The sequence below is a fragment of the Rana temporaria genome, chromosome 7, assembly GCF_905171775.1.
Source record: "Rana temporaria chromosome 7, aRanTem1.1, whole genome shotgun sequence".
In the NCBI taxonomy this organism is placed as follows: domain Eukaryota; kingdom Metazoa; phylum Chordata; class Amphibia; order Anura; family Ranidae; genus Rana; species Rana temporaria.
Window position 1 is genome coordinate 167,608,305 of NC_053495.1, and position 24,038 is coordinate 167,632,342.

The 24,038-nt window shown below is 43.8% G+C and overlaps 1 protein-coding gene across 1 annotated transcript in view; it reads left to right on the plus strand.

Annotated features, from left to right (window-relative positions):
• LOC120945855 (tenascin-R-like) overlaps positions 1 to 24,038 on the plus strand; it is a 736,249-nt gene that overhangs the window by 639,735 nt on the left and 72,476 nt on the right. The window contains exons 15-17 of the mRNA XM_040360372.1: positions 49 to 192; positions 7,423 to 7,542; positions 14,436 to 14,579. Coding sequence (XP_040216306.1) covers positions 49 to 192; positions 7,423 to 7,542; positions 14,436 to 14,579 — 408 coding nt within the window. The remainder of the gene's footprint in view (positions 1 to 48; positions 193 to 7,422; positions 7,543 to 14,435; positions 14,580 to 24,038) is intronic.

Sequence of the window (24,038 nt, forward strand, 5' to 3'; positions counted from 1 at the left end):
AAGACAAAAGGTAATAGCTTTTTATGGTTTGTGGTTTAATATCTACAGGGAGGATGGATAGCGTGGTGATTGCTAATGACCAGACTCAATACACACTCGCCAATCTACAGCCTACCACTGAATATAGAATCAGCCTAAGCAGCGTGTGGGGACGTGAGGAGAGCGAAAGAGTCGTCATCACCGCACAGACAGGTCAGTGTAAACAAATGACTTTTAAGGTTTTTATTTTTTAAATATTCCATAAAACATGGTGTCATGGAAATTCAGCTGTATGCTGGGCACACACCATATCTCCTGTGCTAATAAGCACACATTTCGTCTAATGATATAATGCATCTTACCTATCACTCTATTTCCCGTATAGTAAACAGTAAACAGACATCTCCACAGCTTACATTCTCAGTTCCATCGCATGACTGCCCCCCTGCGAGTAGTGTGCTTGGCTTTTTATTTTAGAGACAACAAAGGCAATCACAAACAGGAAGTGATGACTCCAACAGCCAATTGCTTCCTCCATGGGAAGGGACATCACAGGAAATTACCTCCACACACAGGGGCGGACTGACCATTCGGTCATTCGGGCAGTGACCGAGGGCCCCATGCCACTAGGGGGCCCCATCAGGGTTGCCAGCCTTAGAAAAATCAGGGACAGATTGTAAAAATCTGTGTATTTTTACATCTGTACCTGAAATGTATGACACCGACATCATTTTGAAGTGAGATTTCGGAGGCAATAGCTGCTCCACCCCTTCACTACCTCCTCAGCCAATGGGAACATGGTGTACACGCCCCCCTTCCCCCGCGCGGCTTCTTTGAATACAGAGCAGGAGATTGCCGACAGCTGGAGGAGAGGGAGGTGGGGACGCAGCATGGAGTGTGGGATGGACTTCAGGCTAAAACAAGGTAAGTTAAATGTCGTTTTATCAGTGCTTTCTCTGGTGAGGGGGAGGGGGGGTTGAGTTTACTCTAGCAGAGCTGTCTCTGAGGCTGTTAGATCCTTTTTCTGTGTGTGAGAAGTGCACTTCTCCTGGAGGAAGCATGGTCTGAACTTCTCCCCCAATCTCTGCTACATCTCAGTCCCTACAGATTACCTGCCCACCAAAACACAGGCTAAGCCTCCTCTCCTGTATTACCACCGAATGTGTCTGTGTACTGCTGTTGAACTACAAGTCCCAGCATGCCAGGAGATGGGGGCAGCAGCAGTGTGTTCAATTATGCTGATTTATAGATGAAAAGTGTGTATACTGTGTGTATGTATATGCTTACTGTGTCTGTGTGTATACTGTGTGTGTCTGTATACTGTGTGTGTCTGCCTGTATACTGGGTCTGTATACTGTGTATGTCTGTATACTGTGTGTGTGTGTGTCCGTGTTTGTATATTGTGTCTGTATACTGTGTGTGTCCGTGTTTGTATATTGTGTCTGTATACTGTGTGTGTGTGTGTCTGTGTTTGTATATTGTGTCTGTATACTGTGTGTGTGTATCCGTGTTTGTATATTGTGTCTGTGTACTGTGTGTGTGTGTCCGTGTTTGTATATTGTGTCTGTATACTGTGTGTGTGTGTCCGTGTTTGTATATTGTGTCTGTATACTGTGTGTGTGTGTGTGTCCGTGTTTGTATATTGTCTGTATACTGTGTGTGTGTGTGTGTCCGTGTTTGTATATTGTGTCTGTATACTGTGTGTGTGTGTGTGTCCGTGTTTGTATATTGTGTCTGTATACTGTGTCCGTGTTTGTATATTGTCTGTATACTGGGTTTGTATACTGTGTGTTTGTCTGTGTGTATACTGTGTCTGCATACTGTGTCCGTATATTGTATCTGTATACTGTCTCTGTATCATGACATCATGGCACCCATCAAGCATGGCCTGTAATCACATGCCTAAATGCCAACCACAGCAGTTCACTATTCAGCTGGCTCCATGACTCACTTGTGCAGTTTGGAGGCGGCAACAAGTGGGTTTTTAAAGCCTTTACCTGCCAGCTGCCTGCTACACTAAGCACTAAGGTGCAAAGGTGTGTGTAAAGGGACACCGATAAAAGGTGACACACTGGGGGGGGGGGGCTCTGCCATAGGGTGCCACTGTTGGGGCTCTGCTGTAAGGGGAGATTCTGATGTAAGGGGGGGACTGACCCTGCGGCCTGTGATGTAGAGGGAGAATGTTGGGACTTTGATGTAAGGGAGGACTCTGATGTGAACGTGGTGCTCATCCTGACTGCTATACTCTATATGTTGTTTTGTTTGTTACTCCTGACCCACATACTCTGTACATTACACTGTACATAGACCTGACCAAGGTGTTGTCTCAACAGTTGCTGGTTTTAATTGAAGGGGTTGTAAAATCTTGTTTTTTTATTTATTTTTAAATAACAAGCATGCAGCTTGCTGGGGGGCCCCATAATCTCCTATTGCCCGGGGGCCCCATGAGTTGTCAGTCCGCCCCTGTCCACACAGGAAATGACCAGGAAATCCTTCCAAACAGGATGAGTTAAAGCGGGAGTTCACCCATAACATTTTTTTTACCCTTAGATTTATGCTCATTTTGTCTAGGGGAATCGGCTAGTTGTTTTAAAATCGAAGCTGTACTTACTGTTGTAGAGAGCGATCTTCTCCGCCGCTTCCGGGTATGGTCTTCGGGACTGGGCGTTCCTATTTGATTGACAGGCTTCCGACGGTCGCATCCATCGCGTCACGAGTAGCCGAAAGAAGCCGAACGTCGGTGCGGCTCTATACTGCGCCTGCGCACCGACGTTCGGCTACTTTCGGAAAATCATGAAGCGATGGATGCGACCGTCGGAAGCCTGTCGGAAGACTGTCAATCAAAATAGGAACGCCCAGTCCCGCAGCCCATACCCAGAAGCGGCGGAGAAGATCGCTCTCTAAACCGGTAAGTACAGCTTCGATTTAAAAAAAACTAGCCGATTCCCCTAGACAAAATGAGCAGGAATCTAAGGTTAAAAAATGTTATTTCCGGGTGAACCTCCACTTTAATACAAACAACCAATGAATAATGGCTAAAGGAGTCCTATGGGCATGTCTGAGCAGAGACAGGGTGTATGCTTTACCTGGAAGCCATGTTATTCAACTAAACAAAGAAAGCCGCATGGCTAAACAAACATAAACTCTGTTTCAGACCATAACAACTCAAAGACTCCCATATTTACCGCTGGTTATGAATCCTTATTCTGCGTTGTTCCAGAGAACAACGCATACCCAGATTATACTATCGTTCCTGTGGGTGGGAGGTTATCTGCAGGTGCACGCTACGAGCCCCGACATGTGCTGATCAGACACACAGCAGAGACAGGAGCCCCATCTCACTATAAACGATAATGTCCTTGCAGAGTGAACATATCCCCTCCAGACGAACGTCTGTGCAATGCACAGGGGCAAATTCGCTGGCGGACATATCCCCACTCTGCAAACACCTATCTCCAATCTTAGGAAGTTTTCCACTATGACAATACATATTAAATACCTCTTCATAACAGCTTTAGACTTCCAACAAATGGCATAGCTGCATCCTCATAATGTTCTTACTCAATGATCTGCACCATTAAATAATAGCGTGTGTCACGTATAGATGTACATAATATATATTCATTAGACAGATTTGATTATGGACACAGTATGATATCAGGCAATTAAGACACAGTGATCAATCTCCTGTAGTGGAATGTACAGTGGTTTTATACATAATGTCTTTTTTTTTTTTTGGTCAGAACTAAAATAATTTTTATTGTCAAGTAAATAATAAATATTTAATATTAATAGTTTGCATTTTCCTTTGAGACACCAGATGGAGTACTAGTTTTCTTTTCACAATTGTGTTTCTCCCAGTTTGCATCTTTGATACAAAGCACGCATGTCAAATTTATGTTTTATGGGCCTCTTGCCTTCCCTGCCGCCCTCAGTGGTTTGAGGATAAAAAACAAAATGTGCCCCCTGGCTTTTCTCCAGTAGATGAGTTATGTTTCCTAACATCGTTTTGCAGCAAAATACTTTAGTAAGTGTTTATAGGACCCTTTCTCTGGGAATAAATATTGCATATTGCAATTTTACAAGTTAAGTTCTAAAGTGCCATAATCTGTTTGGGAATTAAGAAGAAACATTCCACAATAGGCTTATTATGGACCACACTGGACATAATGTTCTGGGTTGGCAGACCTTTTCCAGTCATGCCCCTTCGACAGAATCGGACTGGCTGCAGTACATACGGCGAATGTTGGCTGGCAACCAATGCCGCCCGACATTCGGCCTGTGTGTACTGGGCTTAAAGGGGTTGTAAAGGTTTGTTTTTTATTTTCTAAATACCTTATTTGCCGGCGTATAAGATGACTGGGCGTATAAGACGACCCCCTAATTTTCCAGGAAAAATTTTGGTTTTGGGATATACTCGCCATATAAGACTACCCCCTTCCTACTAGTCTTTCTGGAAGCTGAGGGTTAGCCAGAACCGCTGACAGAAACACTCTTTTTTCAAGTCTCACTGTGCCATTACATTACATGCCCCCACTGTGCCATCACTTGCCCCCACTGTGCCATCACTTGCCTACACTGTGCCATCACTTGCCTACACTGTGCCATCACTTTCCTACACTGTGCCATCACTTGCCCCCACTGTGCCGTCACTTGCCCCCACTGTGCCAACAGTGCCATCACTCACGTTTTGCTGATTTGTTTCCAGGCCGGTGACAGTCTCTGTGCTGCGAGCGTCCATGATTTGAAAACCGCGCCTTCTTCTCAGACTGTCCTGTGATAGGCGGAACACAAATTTTCCCAGCAGCGCCTCTGTTCTGTGTTCCGCCTATCACGGACGTCCTCTCGTCCGAGGATGAGAAGGCATCTGTGATAGGAGGAACACAGAACAGAGGGAAGATTTGTGTTCCGCCTATCACAGGACACGCTGAGAAGGAGCAGCTTTTAAATCATGGACGCTCGCAAGCACGGAGACTGTCACTGGCGTATAAGACAACCCCCGACTTTGGATGCATTTTTTTGCATCCAAAAAGTCGTCTTATACGCCGGAAAATACGCTAGGTTCCTTTAAGCTAGTGCACTGTTGGTTCACTTACCTTTTCCTTCGATTTCCCTTTTAAAAAAATGTTTCTTTGTCTGAATTTCTTACTTCCTGTTCCTCCTCAGTAAGGTGCTCAGTAAACTGTTTTATCTGACTAACCACTGCTCGGATGATGGTGGCAAGTTTACTGAGGAGAAACAGGAAGTGAGAAATTCAGACAACGAAAAAAAACATTTAGAAGGGAAATCGAAGGAAAGGGTAAGTGAACCAACAATGCACTAGCTTAACCGCTTAAGGACCGCCCACACCATATATACGTCGGCAGAATGGCACGGACAGGCATTATCACGTACCTGTACGTGGCCCTTTAAATGCCGCCAGAGGCGCGCTAGCGACCCTGCCGCCTTCCTCAAAGATTTTAGTTAGGGCTATCAGAGTAAAGGCGGCTAAATACAAATGTACACCACACTTTCACATATTTATTTGTAAAAAAAAAAATGAAAACCATTTATCATTTTCCTTCCAAATCACAATTATGTGCCACTTTGTTGGTCTATCACATAAAATCTCAGTAAAATACATTTAAGTTTTTGGTTGTAACATGACAAAATGTGGAAACTTTCAAGGGATATGAATACTTTTTCAAGGCACTGTATCGTCGGGTTTTTATTTCCTGCAAAAGGGAACCATACTTTAACCACTTAAGGACTGCCTCCTGCACATATACGTTGGCAGAATGGCACGGCTGGGCACAAGCACGTACAGGTACGTCCTCTTTAAGTGCCTAGCCGTGGCGCGCGCCCGTAATCTGGTCCGAAGCTCCGTGACCGTGACTGCGGGACTCACGGACCTGATTGCCGCTGGAGTCCCGCGATCGGTCCCCGGAGCTGAAGAACGGGGACAGCTGTGTGTAAACACAGCTTCCCCGTTCTTCACTGTGACGCCGTCATTGATCGTGTGTTCCCTTTTATAGGGAAACACAATCAATGACGTCACACCTACAGCCACACCCCCCTACAGTTAGAAACACAAATGAGGTCACACTTAACCCCTTCAGCGCCCCCATGTGGTTAACTCCCAAACTGCAATTGTCATTTTCACAGTAAACAATGCATTTTTAATGCATTTTTTGCTGTGAAAATGACAATGGTCCCAAAAATGTGTCAAAATTGTCCGAAGTGTCCGCCATAATTTCGCAGTCACGAAGAAAATCGCTGGGGGGATTGGATGAACACAGACCGTATGTCTGTGGTCACCTGATCCGATCCACCAGACGGAAGAAAATAGTATTTTCTTCCGTCCGAAAAGGCGGAGCTTTGCGGAGGCGGGTGATTACGGGTTATCCGCTGACACCCGCAATCACATAGGGACAAATGTATGTCCCGTTTTCATCCGCAACGGATAGATGAAAATGCGGACATACGGTCTGCACATGTGCACATGTGAAAGGGGCCTATCAGCGGCTCTGATAGGCTTCCCAATTACAGCCTGAGGGCTGTAATCAGCTTCCAAATAGTTAACAGGGTGTGCGTTCCCTGGTTAACACTGACAGGCGTCTCAGCCAATCAGGTTCACCGGTTCTGGTTACCGGTAACCTGATTGGCTGAAGCAACATCGAGGGCAGGACTATTTCGAGGGATCCTGGAGGAAGATCCGAGGATGGCTGACCGAGAAAGGTAAGTGCCAGGCGGGGGGGGGGGCAATCTGGCGGCATTTTAGGGGCAAACTGGCGGCAATTGATGGGCACAGTGGCGACAATTGATGGGCACAGTGGCGGCAATTGATGGGCACCGCAAGGCTGTAATTGATGTTTTTTTTTTTTTTTTGCACCCCCCCAAAAAAATTTAGCACCAGCCGCCACTGACTACTGCTAGTGGAAAATGGTTAGTCTCATCCCTGTGAACCAATACATTTGTAGGAGAGTCTGTTCTGTTTAAAAAAAACTGACTTACTGGCTGAATCACAAGGAGAAAAATTTAATAAAAAAAGCCTAAAAAAAAACACACGTGCATCCATAACATCTAAGAACTGGTAAACTGCAATATAATAAATGTTTGTTTTTGGGTTTAATAGTTTATTAGCAATATTTCATCAATAATATCAATAGCTTAGTGACATTGCACTTGTTCCCTGGAGCTGCTTTCAACATTAATAAAAAATCAGATTCCGTATTGTAGATCCTTTATGTTAACCTGTGATATATTGTGGCATTTCAGAAAGTGCATTGTGCTGATCTAGTTTTAATTTATTTTCTTTCTTTTTTTTTTTCAATCCGTCCTTATAGAACCGGCCCCGAGGTGACTTTAGTGACTGCGTATTGCAGCGCTTACATATTGCTGTGTCTTACAATCTGTCATTCATTGTCACACTTGTCATGTTGGTTTCTTTGTTTCTTGTTACAGGCCTGGATCCTCCGCTTGGCCTGAGGGCCAGTAACGTTACTGACTCTGGAGCTGTTTTGCTATGGGAGCCACCAAGGGCAAACGTGGAGAGTTATATAATAACGCTAACACACCACACAGGTCAGTACAGATCACCCATAAACCACATATTTACACTTATCCGCTATATAGAAAACAACATATGTCAGCCTGTAGAGCTCTAGAGGTAGTATACAGGTACAGAAATGAGCTGCCACTGTCTGTGTGTCTTTATATTAACATCTCTGCAGCAAAAAATAAATAAAACGAGTACAGTTGAACCTCGGATTACGAGCATAATCCGTTCCAGGAGTATGCTCATAATCCAAAGTACTCGCATATCAAAGCGAGTTTTCTCATTGAGGTCAATGGAAACGAAAATAATTTGTTCTGCATTGACTTCAATGGGATGCAATACCGAATGCGGCCAGGGGTGTGGGGGCGCCAGAGAGCGCCGAAAACTTCCTAAAAAGGCCAGAGGACACTTTGGTGCATTTCTTGTGCCCCCGTACCTCAGGCCAAATGAGGTACTGCAGGCCAATGTTCTGATTTTCTCGGCTCCTGCGCCATGTACCTCAGGCCAAATGAGGTACTGCAGGCCTATTTTCGGCTCTGCTCTGCTTCTGCGCCCCCGTACCTCAGGCCAAATGAGGTACTGCAGGCCTATTTAGCTTGAATTCTGCTTGTCTCAGAATAAAAAAAAAAGAAGTTGCCCGCAAATTAAAACGCTCTCAAACCAAGTTACTCTTAAACCGAGGTTCCACTGTATTATAAAGCGATAGGGGTTACATTACAAATGCATATCTTAGTAAAAAAAAAATATATTTTATTTGAACATTTAAAAGAAAAAAAGACCAGCTTGGAATGCCCATTAGTTTGCACAAGGGTTGCCACCTGTCCGGGATTCACCTGAACAGTTCGGCTTCAGAATCATGCATCTGGGTTTCAGACTGCCTGAAACCTGGAGACATTATTCTGGACTGTGGCTTCCAAGCAGGGTTGCTGGCTGCAGTTGTCTAAGCTGAGAGTGGCTGTTACACTGTCTTTCACACTGCCCAAAGCCAACACTAACCACCCCCCCCCAAACACACACACAGACGAGAGAGGAGAGAGGGCTCGATCTGCTCCTCTTCCTCCCCCCCCGCCCCCACCCCTCTGTGTCTGCCCACACACCAATCCCCGAGGCTGTGCCTCAGAAAAGGAAAATGGGGGCTGGGAATTTAAAGTTCAGCAGCCTAAGATACATCTGGATGAGCGGTGCTGACTTCCAATGGGTGAGTGAGCTCACCATCCATCCCTGTCTGTGATGGAAGTCTCCCTCCTTCTCTCTCCTGCCTCTGAGTGAGTACACTAAGGGTTCTCAGAGCACCCCTTACATCAGAGTTCCCCTTTACACCAAAGGCCACAGTGTTCTCCCTTACATCAGAGTCCTCTCTGTACATCAGAGTTCTCAGTGTTCCCCCTTAAATCAGGGTTCCCAGAGAGTTCCTTATGTTAGAGTCCCCAGAGTTCTCCAGTACATCAGAGTCTGTAGAGTCCCCCCTTACAGTGAAAGGGAACTATGTGAGTTCAGATATAAAAGGGGAACTCTTGTTTTTGGTTTCAATGGTGTTTATTAAAGAATTTTCAAGTTTACAAGATTATACGTTACATTCACAAAATGTGTTTAACAATATGACAGTAACCTCGCAGGAGCAGCATACTGCGGTCCAAGCCCTGCAATAAACAAACTTGGCAAGTTCAAATTAGTGACCTCTGGGGTAAAATATCCCCCGGGACAAGCACCGCCCCTGCAGGGGCCCTCCTGACACTAGGAGCCCCCTCCCCCCCACCCAAATGGGATCTCTTGTTTTTAACTTCATATGATTAGAAATGTTATTTAATAACAAAATATATGTATAGTTTATACTATAAAAAAAAAAAAGAAAAAAAAGAAAAGGGGGCAACCCTAGTTTGCACTTATACCCCAATCTTCACATTACCAACAATTTCTGTATTTAATCCATGGTCAGTGGTGAAAGGTATTTCTCATCACGTTTGCAGAGGTGTTCTGTTTTGTTTTGTCTTTTCGTATTTTTTTGGAAAATCATACAGCGCTGTAATACATTCCAAATAGAAAATATATGAGATTAATAAGTCAAAGAGAAATTGTTCCTACATGCCAGTCAAAGTGGGCCTATTGTCATTTGATGAAAAGCATGTGTTGCTGCGTAAACTACTTGAAAAAAGCTTTGATTGGAGTGTTGCTGTTGTATGTAGGCCAAGCTAATTGCAAAAGAAAAAAATCAATTCCTCAATCAAATAAGTGCAGCCAGTGTTTGCTGTCGCAGACACTGTCCATGGAAATCATACTGTTCAATAACACCATGTGCAGTTTTAAGGTCTCCCCAAGTATATTATTTAACTGCTTCCCACCCACCGTACAGTAAAAGGACAGAGAGGCAGGAGCACTCTCATTCTGAGAGGAAGTCATACGACCTCCTCCCAATCTCGCCGTGCATGCGTGCCTGCAGGGGCACACATCGCGGCGATTGGTGATGCACTATGTTCCTAGGACGCAGCGCATCACCAATCGCAGTTAAGAGCCTATGATGTAGGCTCTTTACCATGTGATCAGCTGTGTCCAATCACAGCTGATCACAGTGTAAACAGGAAATTACGGTATATCTGCATTCCTCAGTAGGGACATCTGCCCTGATGATCAGTGCAGCCTCAACAGTGTTTCCAATCAGTGCCCACTAGTGCTGCTTGTCAGTGCCCATCAGTGATGCTTTTCAGTGTCCATCAGTGATGCCTGTCCGTGCCCATTAGTGCCTCCTCATCAATGCCCATCAGTGCCATCCATCAGTGCCACCTATCAGTGCTGCCTATCAGGGCCACCCCTTGCCGCCTATCAGTGTCCATCAGTGCTGCCTATCAGTGCCCATCAGTGTTGCCTATCCGTGCCCAATAATAGTGCCTCCACATCAGTGCCGCCTCATCAGTGCAGCCTATCAGTACCCATCAGTGCATCCTGATCAGCGCACATCAGTGAAGGAGAAAAAAATCTTATTTACATTTTATAACAGAAACTAAGAAAAATATTTTTTTTCAAAATTGTTGGTCTCTTTTTTGTTTGTTTAGCAAAAAAAACCTAGTGGTGATTAAATACCAACAAAATAAATTTCTATCTGTCTCAAAACATAATAAAAATGTTGTTTAGGTACAGCATTGCATGCCCGCTCAATTGTTATTCAAAGTGCGACAGCACTGAAAGCTGAAGATTGCAGGAAGCGGGTAAAAATGCCCATTGTTAAGGTGGTTAATAAATTTGTGCATTTTTAATGTTGCCAATAAACCCACATGAAAAGACCCCCTCCAATTCTATTGTATTTATTTGTTTTCTTTTTGCTTTGGTACTGTACGTGTGCCCATGGCAATGCTCAGCTTCTCGTGCCTTTTTGACAGTAGTTTGCGTATCAGCTCAAAAATAGCTAGAATTTAATGCAAGGGTTGCCCCCCTATAGACTTCATTTGGATTTACTTAGGTTTGCCAGACCCTTGTTCAATCAAACCTATGCTGATTTGCTCATCCCTACAGGATAAAACATAAACACCTACCTAGGCTGACCCCTGAGCCAGCATCTTCACAACCTCAGCACTGTCACCCTGATTTGTAATCTAGTGCCAGTGTCAGGAGATGCCATAGATAATAATAGCCTCTATCAACAACCAGGTGCCATGTCGGGTCACCTGCGGCCAGGTGACAAGTGCACCCTGTTGGAGTCAGGGATGCACCACAGGGTAGTGAACCCTACAGCCGACTGCTGCTATCAGAGAGGAAGCGTGAACCCAAGATCGCCCAGGACGCGGAGTCTAAGACCCAGCTTTGTGTTCACCAGAGCCTCTAGTGGTGAGGATGGCCTTCGCCGCAGCTGGATCCAGGTCGCAACCCCTGGGATGCCCTAGGTCACGCTCCGCAGAGAGAGAGGGCAAGCAGCAAGTAGGACAAACGGTAGTGATGGGTAAGCCGAGGTCAGGGCAACAGGCAGACTAGGGTAACCGAGGGACAGGCAAAAGGTCAAGGGCACAGGCAAACAGGAGAAGTCAGGGACGAGCCAAAAACGGTACACAGGAAGATAATTGTAGCACACTGCAGACAGGAACTTAAGCAAACAACACTGTTGAACAGCACTGCAGACCTGTAGTGCAACAGTTAATATAGACTTCCTGGGATGGCCTGGGTGGGGCCATACAGGAAGAAGAAGTGATAAGAAGTGATAAGAACAGAGTCAGGCCTCTAATGAGCAGATGGAAACAGGTAATCTGCCAGACTTTATTGCATATCCATGACATGCCAGGTATGACAGTTATTCCCAGTGGTGACGTCTGGGGCATGTGCTGGATTGCAAAGCAGGGTGGGTATGCCAATGCCTGAGTATCCCATACATCAAAGAGTATATTAACAGACATTCTGAAGCATGAGAGCCTTTCCTACCCACTCTCTTTTTTTTCTATACTCAACACTAAAATATATTTTTTTCTATTCATATGATTATTTAAATTTCCAGCCAGCAGGTGAAACTCCAGGTTGTTTTTTTTTCACATGTATTCCAAACGAATCTTAACAGCTTTAGTGATTAAGGCCTGTTTACAAAGCACAATAGCTCAGGCATAGATTTACACTCATGAATTATTCAGGGCAGTGACTCATCTTTTCCCTCTCACTGCCTGCTGTGTTCATATGGGGTGGTATGGAGTTTCAGTCAATGAGAGAGAGAGAGAGTCTGAAAGAAAACTGCTTTCTCTTTAGAAAACCCATACTGGTCTGACACCAGTGCAATGGATGCCCCCTATAATACTGTACATTGTTATATGTAGTGTAAAGCTCTTTTATTTATCACAAAAAAAAAATGCAAAACATCCGTTAAACCAATGGAAACCCATGAAACTTGTCTCAACACAAGTCAGCGTGATTTGACACGCATTGATGTTCATTTTAATGTGTGTTGCAATTCACTTTACATACACCACCCACCAATGTGCAAAAAAGTATGTCATTGTGCGCGAGATGCGCATGCTGTAACCTGCATTACAACATTTGTTTTCATGTGTTTCAATTGATTTCAATGGAAAATGCATCAGGCAAATATTCAATGGTGTGATTTCAGTCTTAGCCCATTGTGAGTATTGGTGAGTATTAGTAAAATTAGTAAAATTGTATATATATTTTAATAAACTCACCCAGAATTAGGATGAATTCTGAATCTTTACAGTGAGATATGGGGTCAGCAAGACCCCACATCTCACCTCTAGGCTGGGAAGCCTGAAATAAAAATAAAAAAACGATCTCGGCTTCCCAGCCGAGGCCGTGCCGTTTTTTTAAATGCAGAGGCCGGGTGTGACGTCATAACATTGCGTCCGGCCTCCGAACGATCATAGGGACTCCAGCGACCATCTAGTCTGCCAGAACTCTCTATGGTAGGCATCTGGGGCCGGCGGATCTGTTCTCCGACTCACTGATCGCAGCGGTGAGCGGAGCTGCAGGCATCATTCAGATATCCCCGCTCACAGTCAAGGAAAACCATAGACATACCTTGGGCAGGAAGTACTGTATTTATTGGCGTATAACACTCACTTTTTTAGCCTGAAAATAGAGGGTAAACTGTGCCTGCGTGTTATACGCAGGGGATTGTGGAACGTTTTTTTCCTGAAACTTCCCTCTTAAAGTTAGGGTGCGTGTTATACACCTGTGCGTGTTATACGCTGATAAATACGGTAGTTAATAGATGGAATGATGAAAGAATGACCGAAGGTCCGCTTTATTTCACCTGATCATTAGCTCCCCTGGTAGATGGTGCTCTCCCATGCTCCAGTGGTAGACCGTCTCTTGGTGTCATCACGTCTTGTACGTCTTGATGATGTCAGGACCTTAGACTGCTAGATAGCAGAGAAGATGCTGCAAGGACTGGTTTAGCAGCATGGAAAGGATGAAGCACTTTAATTTACCTGATCCTCGGCTCCCCCCCACTCTGGCGGTGGACCGTCTCTTGTACCTAGATTCAGGTACGGTGGCGAATCTTTCCGGCAATCGTATTTACGCTACGCCGTTGTAAGTCAGAGAGGCAAGTGCTGTATTCACAAAGCACTTGCCTCCTAACTTACGGCAGCGTATCGTAAATGGGGCTGGCGTAAGCGCGCCTAATTCAAATGAGGACGAGGGGGCGTGTTTTATGTAAATTATTGGTGACCCGACGTGATTGACGTTTTTTTACGAACGGCACATGCGCCGTCCGTGTACATATCCCAGTGTGCATTGCTCCAAAGTACGCCGCAAGGACGTATTGGTTTCGACGCGAACGTAAATTACGTCCAGCCCCATTCACGGACGACTTACGCAAACGACGTAAAATTTCCAAATTTCGACGCGGGAACGACGACCATACTTAACATTGACTAGGCCAACTAGGGGCAGCTTTATCTTTACGCCGGCATACCTCTTACGGAAACAGTGTATCTTTACTGCGACGGGCGCACGTACGTTCGTGAATCGGCGTATCTAGTCATTTACATATTCTACGCCGAACTCAACGGAAGTGCCACCTAGCGGCCAGTGGAAAAATTGCATCCTAAGATACAACGGCGTAGGAGACTTACGCCGCTCGTATCTTAGCCTAATTTAAGCGTATCTGGTTTCCAGAATACGCTTAAATTTACGACGGCATATCTATGGATACGCCGGCGTAACTCGCTCTGAATCTGCCTATCTGTGTCGTAACGTCTAGTGCAGGGCTATGATGATGTCAGGACCTTCGACTGCTGAAACGTAGGGAAGAAGACGCTGCAGGGACCGGTCTCGCAGCATAGTGGAGTGTAGAATTGGGTAAGTACAACTACTTTAACAAGTCTCCTGGACCTAAACGAGCAATTAACTCTTGCAGTGTGGACACAAAGTTTTCTGCAGTTGGGCTTTAAATACAAAATGCCTAAATATGTGTTTTTTTTTTTTAATTCAGTTTCAGGAGAGACAATTCTCATTGATGGGGACAGCCAGGAGTTTCAGCTGCAAAACCTTCTTCCTCATACCCATTACTCAGTCTCCTTGTCAGCCAGCATCGGGCCTCAAGCCAGCCGGAGCTCTGGTGTCAGCTTTACCACATGTAGGTACAAATCATGACTTGAGCCAGGGCGCTCTTATTAAACTGTATTAAATGAAAGTGAAAGGTACTGTTCATATTTCATTATGATAATTGATGCACGCTTTCCATCCACCTCTCTTTTAACAGCGCAGAGTGTTGTGCGAACATTTTGTATGCCGCCTTGGCAAGACTGTGCATCTCAATATTTATCTCAGCATGATTTGTTCTTATTTTCCTTTTCTTTCTGTTGTCATGTAATTGTATTTGAAAAACTAATAACAATTCACTGAGAAAAGAAGTGCTAAAATGCATTAACTCCATTCAAATCGTATAGCCAGAAGACGCTGGTATAAACCTAGCTTCAGGGATTGTAGATTGAATTCCGAACCCATTGAGTTCAGCAGACTCCCATCTCTGCTTGTTATAGTAATAGATAATTCACTAACTGTATTCAAAGCTACATTTTTTTTAGTTTGGATAGGAAAGAAAATCCTGATACATGTGTCCACCTTAGGGAGATTCACCTTCTAAGTTTGCCCCTAGGGCCAATATTTTACAGTTGTTGCAAAGAGAAGGCAAAGAAAACCTTCTATTGGGGACACCTTTTCCAGAAATGCCGCGTACACACGATCAGTCCATCCGATGAGAACGGACCGATGGACTGTTTTTATCAGTTAACTGATGAAGCTGACTGATGGTCCGTCGCGCCTACACACCATCGGTTAGAAAAAAACGATCGTGTCAGAAGGCAGTGACGTAAAACACAACGACGTGCTGAAAAAAATGAAGTTCAATGCTTCCAAGCATGCGTCGACTTGATTCTGAGCATGCATGGATTTTTAACCGATGGTCGTGCCTACTAATGATCGTTTTTTTTTCTATCGGTTCGGAATCCATTGGTTAAATTTAAAACAAGTTGGCTTTTTTTTAAACCGATGTTTAAATAACCGATAAAAACGGTCCATCAGGTTTAACCGATCGTGTGTACGCGGCATAACAGGTGCCACTTTGGAGAACTCTTCAAAGAAAAACTTTTGACAATATACAGCCCACCCTCGACTAATTTCTACTTAAATTTCTCATGCCCATTCCCTACTCTGTTCCCCTAGGAGTCAAATCCTATTTTAGCTTCATTTTTGATAATGTTGGAAACTTTTAGAACACTTTTAGAACACAAGTTGGTGATGTCATCAAAGCAAAGGGAGAACGTGATGAAAGTTAAGTGTGTCCAATAAAAGATTTCCCTTTTATTCCTATTTTGATAGTTACATAGTTACATATTGTATGTAGGGGTAGGGGTATGCATGAGAAGATTATAACTCCACGGAGGCACAGTCCCTGCAGAATATAAAAATTCAAAAAGTACAAAGTGGGGTGGGACTTTAAATGTGCCTCGGTGTGGTTTAGAAAAAAAGTAAACAAGTTCTATTACAATTTTACCACTTAACCCCCCGGACCACATTGCTGGTCAAAGGATGGTAAATAAAATCTTTTCTATGTTGTTTTAAAATTGTGATAGAACTTGTTTAATTTTTCTAAACCCCACCGAGGCACAAGTCCCACCCCACTTTGTACTTTTTGAATTGACATAGTAACATAGTAGGTGAGGTTGAAAAATGACACAAGTCCATCAAGTCCAACCTATGTGTATGATTATATGTCAGTATTACATTGTATATCCCTGTATGTTGTGGTCGTTCAGGTGCTTATCTAATAGTTTTTTAGAACTATCAATGCCCCACGCTGAGACCACCGCCTGTGGAAGGGAATTCCACATCCTTGCCACTTTTACAGTAAAGAATCCTCTACGCAGTTTAAGGTTAAACCTTTTTTCTTCTAATTATGAGTGGCCACGTGTCTTATTAAACTCCCTTGCACGAAAAAGTTTTATCCCTATTGTGGGGTCACCAGTATGGCATTTGTAAATTGAAATCATATCCCCTCTCAAGTACCTCTTCTCCAGAGAGAATAAGTTCAGTGTTCGTAACGTTCCTCATAACTAATACCCTCCAGACTCTTTATTAGCTTTATTTCCCTTCTTTGTACTCCCTCCATTTCCAGTACATCCTTCCTAAGGACTGGTGCCCAGAACTGGACATCATACTCCAGGTGCGGCCGGACCAGAGTCTTGTAGAGCGGAAGAATTTATCTCTGGAGTTAATCCCCTTTTTAATGCATGTCAATATTCTGTTTGCTTTGTTAGCAGCATGCCATTGCTGAGCCTGTCATCTACTAGGACCCCCAGGTCATTTTCCATCCTAGATTCCCTCAGAGGTTCCCCCCCAGTGTATAGATTGCATTCATATTTTTGCCACCCAAATGCATTATTTTAAATTTTTCTACATTAAACCTCATTTGCCATGTAGTTGCCCACCCCATTAATTTGTTCAGATCTTTTTGCAAGGTTTCCACATCCTGCAGAAACTGTTTACCCCATCCTCCAGGTCGTTTATGAACAAATTAAATAATTGGTTTGTATGATATAACTTTATCTGTATCATTAGATTTACACATTATTTTGACAGTCGATTTGTACTGGAAGTAACCTTTGCTTCTGTTTTTCTTCTGATATGTTCAATTTGAATTGCCTAGATTTGTGACAGGTTAGCTTTAAATTGAGAAAATTGAGAAAATAACAACACGGTAAAGGCAAAGTAACAGTATCAGAGCTAACGCACACCTTTATCAGTCTGCATCGGCTTTTCTGATTTTCTTCACATACTTTTTTTTATTAAAACTCTAGCTGTTGTATACAGTATATTGCAGTCCTTCCAAACTCCCTCCATAAATTGCCGGTGCATTGCCGAGCCGAGTATAGCCTTATTGTCTCATTTAGAACGATATGTTCTGAAATACATCACGATGCTGGTGCATGAATGACCTATTAAATTATGAATAGGGCTTCAGACTCAATTTGCTCGGTGACTGGTAGCCAGTGATGTTCTTTAGGGTGCAGTGATCAAATCAGTGATAGATCCTGGGCTAGGTAAATTGAATTTATTCTGCACCAAAAATATGCAAATTGCATCCATTCTGCAGCATATTTGTGTTATGATAAAGGGAAAAAGGAAATCTTTCTTGATTTATTACTCGTATTGATACTTTTGAAATCTAAAGGCGGAATCTCAGAGAATTTAGATACAGCACAATAGATAACTTGGATAATGAAGGTTGACAGTTGCAGAAAGTATTTTATATTAAAAAAAAAATGGTATAACTTAGAAAAACAAGCAATTCAGGAGGTTAATGTGTATGTAAACTGTTAAAGCTTCTCTAATTTGCTGCCTTTGGTCTGTTAACTTTAAACGTTTTTGTCATATCTGTTTAACCTCCCTGGCGGTATGATTATGTCAGGTTTTTGATGCTGAAAGTGGTACAGTTGTTTTGCATGGAAATTTGGCCTTTAACCACTTAAGCCCCGGACCTTTAGGCAGCTAAATGCCCAGGCCAGCTTTTGCGATTCGGCACTGCGTCACTTTAACAGACAATTGCGCGGTCGTGCGACGTGGCTCCCAAACAAAATCAACGTCCTTTTTTCCCCACAAATAGAGCTTTCTTTTGGTGGTATTTGATCACCTCTGCGATTTTTATTTTTTGCGCTATAAACAAAAATAGAGCGACAATTTTGAAAAAAAAACAATATTTTTTACTTTTTGCTATAATAAATATCCCCCAAAAACATATATAATTTTTTTTCCTCAGTTTAGGCCGATACGTATTCTTCTACCTATTTTTGGTAAAAAAAATCGCAATAAGCGTTTATCGATTGGTTTGCGCAAAATGTATAGCGTTTACAAAATAGGGGATAGTTTTATTGCATTTTTATAATTTTTTTTGTTTTTTACTACTAATGGCGGCGATCAGCGATTTTTTCCGTGACTGCGACATTATGGCGGACACTTTGGACAATTTTGACACATTTTTGGGACCATTGTCATTTTCACAGCAAAAAATGCATTTAAATTGCATTGTTTATTGACAGTTGCAGTTTGGGAGTTAACCACAGGGGGCGCTGAAGGAGTTATGTTTCACCTAGTGTGTGTTTACAACTGTAGGGGGGTGTGGCTGTAGGTCTGACGTCATCGATCATGTCTCCCTATAAAAGGGATCACACGATCGATGCAGCCGCCACAGTGAAGCACGGGGAAGCCGTGTTTACATACGGCTCTCCCCGTTCTTCAGCTCCGGGGAGCGATCGCGAGGGGGCGGCTAGAAACGAATAGCTGCGCCCTCATCCCGGATCGCTCCCTGAGGCTTACCGACCGCCGCATGTATTGGGGGGGGGTCCCGATCGGACCCCCGACCCGCGGAAAGGCAGCGACGTGCGGGCACGTCGTTCTGCCTGTCCGTGCCATTTTGCCGACGTATAACTACATGCGGCGGTCGTTAAGCGGTTAATATTGTAGGCCTGTAATTCTTAGGAATAACTTGCTTAAATCTGTCCAAACAAGAGTCTAGTAGACATCCCGGGTATGATAAAGTTTGAAACACAAAATCATTAATTATAATATAATAAATAACTATAAATATGCATAAGAAATAATAATGTAATTATAATACAAATTATTCAATAATGTAATCAAATCAAAAACACTGAAATTTGCTCAGTTGCAGAATTGACGAATTTCCCCACAAATTACTATCGCTCAATTCTGCAAGTGATTCTAATTTATTATCGCTGTTTTCTAGCTGCTCTAAAACCACTTCTGACATAAAGGGACACTTTTTGGTTGCTATGGACAATCTACAGTTTCCAGGCAGAAAGAAAAGTACCGTATTTATAATATAAAACGGCATGCAGGACACTGGATAGACCACTAGGGACAAATTATTTTATACAGTACTGTAATCTGTAAGATATGTGTACTGTGTTTTTATTTTTTTGAATTTGGTGCAATCTCCGCCCCCGTGCGTCGTAACGTCGCAGGGAACGGAGCTCAGCGGCACTCGGGCACTGTGTGAATCGAGCGAGGAGACACACAGCGGGGAGACATCGCAGGATCCAGGGGACAAGGTAAGTAACTCCCTGCCTGGATACTGCGATGCGATCCCGAGTCTGGCTCGGGGATACCGCTAATGGTACTGGAATTCCACCCCCCGAGCCAGACTCGGGATTACCGCCAGGGAGGTTAAGAAGTGCAAACAAATACCTGTTGATCCTGCCAGAAAGTCAGTAAGCTTGTAAGTCTCTCTGCTCTCTGCAAGCAATGTTATCTCAAGCAGTGTTATTTGCCTTGCCCAGTGTACCGCTATGAACTACAGACCACCCCTAAGTTATAGAGGGGAGATAGTGTTCTGTATTCTGTAGTCGTACCTGTCCTAGGTTGATAATGCTGCTCCTTTGTAGGTACAGTATGATGTCACCCCAGAGCAGAAAATGAGTTACTGGCAGGATCACCAGATGGAATCAAAAGCTAATGAAATGTTGAAAAAAAAGGAAAACAAATGAAGCCACCACATTGAAAGAATTTTTGTTTTCTTTGTACAGTTTTTCTCTTCTAAATCTAATACATGTAACTTCCTCAAGGTAGGTGTACTGGCCTTGGAAGCCAAGTGAAAAGGCTTAATTGTAATGGTTCCTAAAGCCTTGTACACATTGACTTCTATCAGACTTTTCCATGGATTTTGATCCAAAGGGCGTTGGCCATGAACTTGTTTTGCATACACACGGCACAACATTTTCAGCCAACATTCACCAAATCACATGTTTTTTCAGCTCTTTACTGCCACCTTTTGGGCAACTTCTGCTATTGTTGTCGGATGTTTAGCATTGGTTCCGAGCATGCGTGTTTGTACTTTGGATTTTAGTTGGACGGACTTGTGTACACACAATCGGATAATCCGACATAACAGATTTATTGCCAGACAGTTGGTGAGAATGAACAGCCAACATTTGTTGTCGTTAATTCAGCCAACAATGGTCTGATGGAGCATACAGACGGTCGAATTATCCGACACAACACGTCCTTGGATTGCGAGCATAATTTGTCCCGGAAACGTGCTTATAATCCAAAACACTTGGATATCAAGGAATTTCCCCATAAGGGCTCTTTCACACGGAGCGGACCGTTTCCGGGTCCGCTCCGTGTGTCCGCCAAAGCTCAGCGGGGATCCCCGCTGAGCTGTCGGCGGATAGGGCGGTCCCCGCACACAGTGCAGGGACCGCCCTGTCTCTGCTCCGCTGTCCCCTATGGGGGACCGGATGCAGACGGACCGTCTGTCCGTCTGCATCCGGTCTGTTCCGCCGAACGGAAGAAAAATAGGGTTTCTTCCGTTCGGAAATGCGGATCCCGACTGACGCGGACGCTAGCGTTCCCATAGGGATTCATTACAACGGTCCGCTCGTGTGAAAGAACCCTAAGAAATAATGGAAACTCAGATGATTCCTTCCACAACCATTTATTCATATAAAAAGGATTACAGCAATACAAAATACATTATAAAGTGTAAAAATAAAACAAATTACCTGCACTTCAGGAGCTACAGAGCATAACAGAGAAGAGAGGCGGTTCACACTGCCGTGACCTGAAAGTCGGCACGGCTTAGCCAGGCAACTTCAAGGCAATTTAGAGGGAATGCTTGGGTAATCTTCCTGTAATTTTGTATCCAAATCACATTAATTAAGATAAGGATCTGACTTGGAGGCAACTTCCATTTAAGTCTATGGGTACAAATCGGATAGACGGCAAGAATACAAGGGGGAAATACATATATGGGAGTTGTTTTACCAACCAAACAATTTGTGTTTCAGTCCATCCAGTTCTGATGCCGCGTACACACGACCGTTTTTTGGGTTGTAAAAAATTACGTTTTTTTAATGTCATTAAAAGCGATCGTGTGTGGGCTCCAGAGCATTTTTCACGATGTAAAAAAAAGGGCATTAAAAATTTTGAACATGCTCTAATTTTTCGCGTAGTTTTTAGCGTTGTCGTTTTTTACGTCGTAAAAAATGGTCATGTGTGGGCTTTAACAACGTGAAAAAAAACACGCATGCTCAGAAGCAAGTTGTGAGACGGGAGCGCCCGTGCTGGTAAAAACTAGCGTTCGTAATGGAGTAAGCACATTCATCACGCTGTAACAGACTGAAAAGCGCAAATCGTCTTTTACTAACACGAAATCAGCAAAAGCAGCCCAAAGGGTGGCGCAATCCGAATGGAACTTCCCCTTTATAGTGCCGTTGTACGTGTTGTACGTCATTGCGCTTTGCTAGAGCATTTTTTTTGTTCACGATCGTGTGTAGGCAAGGCCGTTTTAATGATCGGGTTGAAAAAAACGTTGTTTTTTCTAGACCCTTAAAAACGTTGTTTTTTCTAGACCCTTAAAAACGTCATTTTTTACAACCCGAAAAACGGTCGTGTGTACGCGGCATGAGAATTAGAAAGCCCTGCCACACAGCACAGCCAGGTCTGACAGAGCAGGAGACCTGTTTTTTTTCTCCTGCATTTAAGTAACACTGATAGGTCTTGTCCCACCCCCAGTCTGTGGGTGGACAGTAAAAAAAAAACAGATGATGAGCTCATGGTTCTGTCACGCTGTTGTCTACATTTATCAGCATGATGCTCGTAATGCAACAAAAGTGATTGGCTCCTTGTGCTGCATCTCCCCTCCCCAGTCTAGGCTTTGCTGTACAGGCACTGCATATCTGATATCAAGTTAAATTCAAATACTCACGCTACTTGCATATTAAAACAATACATTTAAGGCTGTTTTAATGAATATGACACTATAATTTATGTATTTTATGTATACCTGGAGTTTAGCGTTAAAGTAGAGCTATGGGCAAAATAAAAAATGACAGTCTGTCATTAGCATTAACGCAGCAGATTTTATTTTTCTGCGTCCCCCCATTACCACAGTTTTATTACCTGTAATTCCTGCAAGTAGCTCCAATATTTTTTCACTACCTTTAACGAGATGACAGTGATTTTCATTCTGCAGTGAAATCACGCAGCAGCATTGTCACTGTGAGGACAGAACTGTCTACGATTAAAATGTAGTTTAAATAAAGTAAAAAATTAAAGCTTATCTCCAGACCGCTTGTTTAAAGCTGCCTTTACACGGCTCCATTGAAAAAAAAATGGGGCATGTATCCGGTGCGTTTTCTGGTTGCACCTGTAAAATATGGACACGTGGCTCTAAAAAAGCATTGGTGATGCATTTATGCCACATTCAGTGCATTTTTGGAAACATTTTTTATTTATTTCAAATTTAGCGTGGAGTTTCCCCTCAAGATCATCAGAGTACAAGTCGAATGCCAAAGTCGGATTAGGCAAGACGGCGTTCCGACTTTGATCCAAATTCAATGATATTCAATGGGCTGAAGTAGGATCAAAGTCGTACCAAAGTAGTACAGGGAGCATTTTCAAAGTCAGACCGACTTGTGTCGGACCAGTTAAGACGGCTCTCATAGGGAAACATTGATTTTAACATGTCATGAGCTCCCAATGTCGGAGCGTTTGTCGGAAAAGTGTGAACCAAGCCTAAGGCCGGGGTCTCACTGGTGCGACAAATGCTCCGAAATCAATGTTTCCTTATGGGACCCATCTTAACTGGTCTGACACAAGTCGGTCCAACTTTGAAAATGCTCCCTGTTAAGCCCTATACACACTATCAGTTTTCCTGCAGGTTTTCTCTTCAGGTTTACCAAAACCATATAGTGCAAGGGCCTGCCTGATTGCATACAAATTGAAACTCTTGAGGTTTGACCTCATATTAGATGGTTTTGGTAAACCTGAAGAGAAAACCTGCAGGAAAACTGCTAGTGTGTATGGGGCTTAATACTTTGGTCCAACTTTGATCCTACTTCAGCCCATTGAATATCATTGAATTTTGATCAAAGTCGTAACGCCGTCTTGCCTGATCCGACTTTGGAATTCGACTTGTGCTCTGATGATCTTAAGGGGGAACTCCACGCTAAATTTTAAATAAAAAACTGGCATGGGTTCCCCCTCCAGGTGCATACCAGGCCCCTGGGCCTGGTATGGATTTTGAGGGGAACCCCTACGCCGAAAAAACAGTGTGGGGGTCCCCCAAAATCCATACCAGACCCTTATCCGAACACGCAGCCTGGCCGGTCAGAAAAGGGGGTGGGGACGAGCGAGCGGCCCCCTCCTGAACCATACCAGGCCGCATGCCCTCAACATGGGAGGTGGATGCTTTGGGGCAGGGGGCGCCCTGTGGCACCCCCACCCCAAAGCACCTTGTCCCCATGTTGATGAGGACAAGGGCCTCTTCCTGACAACCCTGGCGGTTGGTTGTCGGGGTCTGTGGGCAGGGTGGCTTATCGGAATCCGGGAGCTCCCTTAAATAAGGGGGCCCCCAGATCCCAGCCCCCCACCCTATGTGAATGAGTATGAGGTACATTCCCCACCATTCACCTGGGGGGAAAAAGTGTCAATAAATAAAAAAATACTAGACAGGTTTTTAAAGTAATTTATTAGGCAGCTCCGGGGGTCTTCTAACTTCTCCCCTTAAAATCCA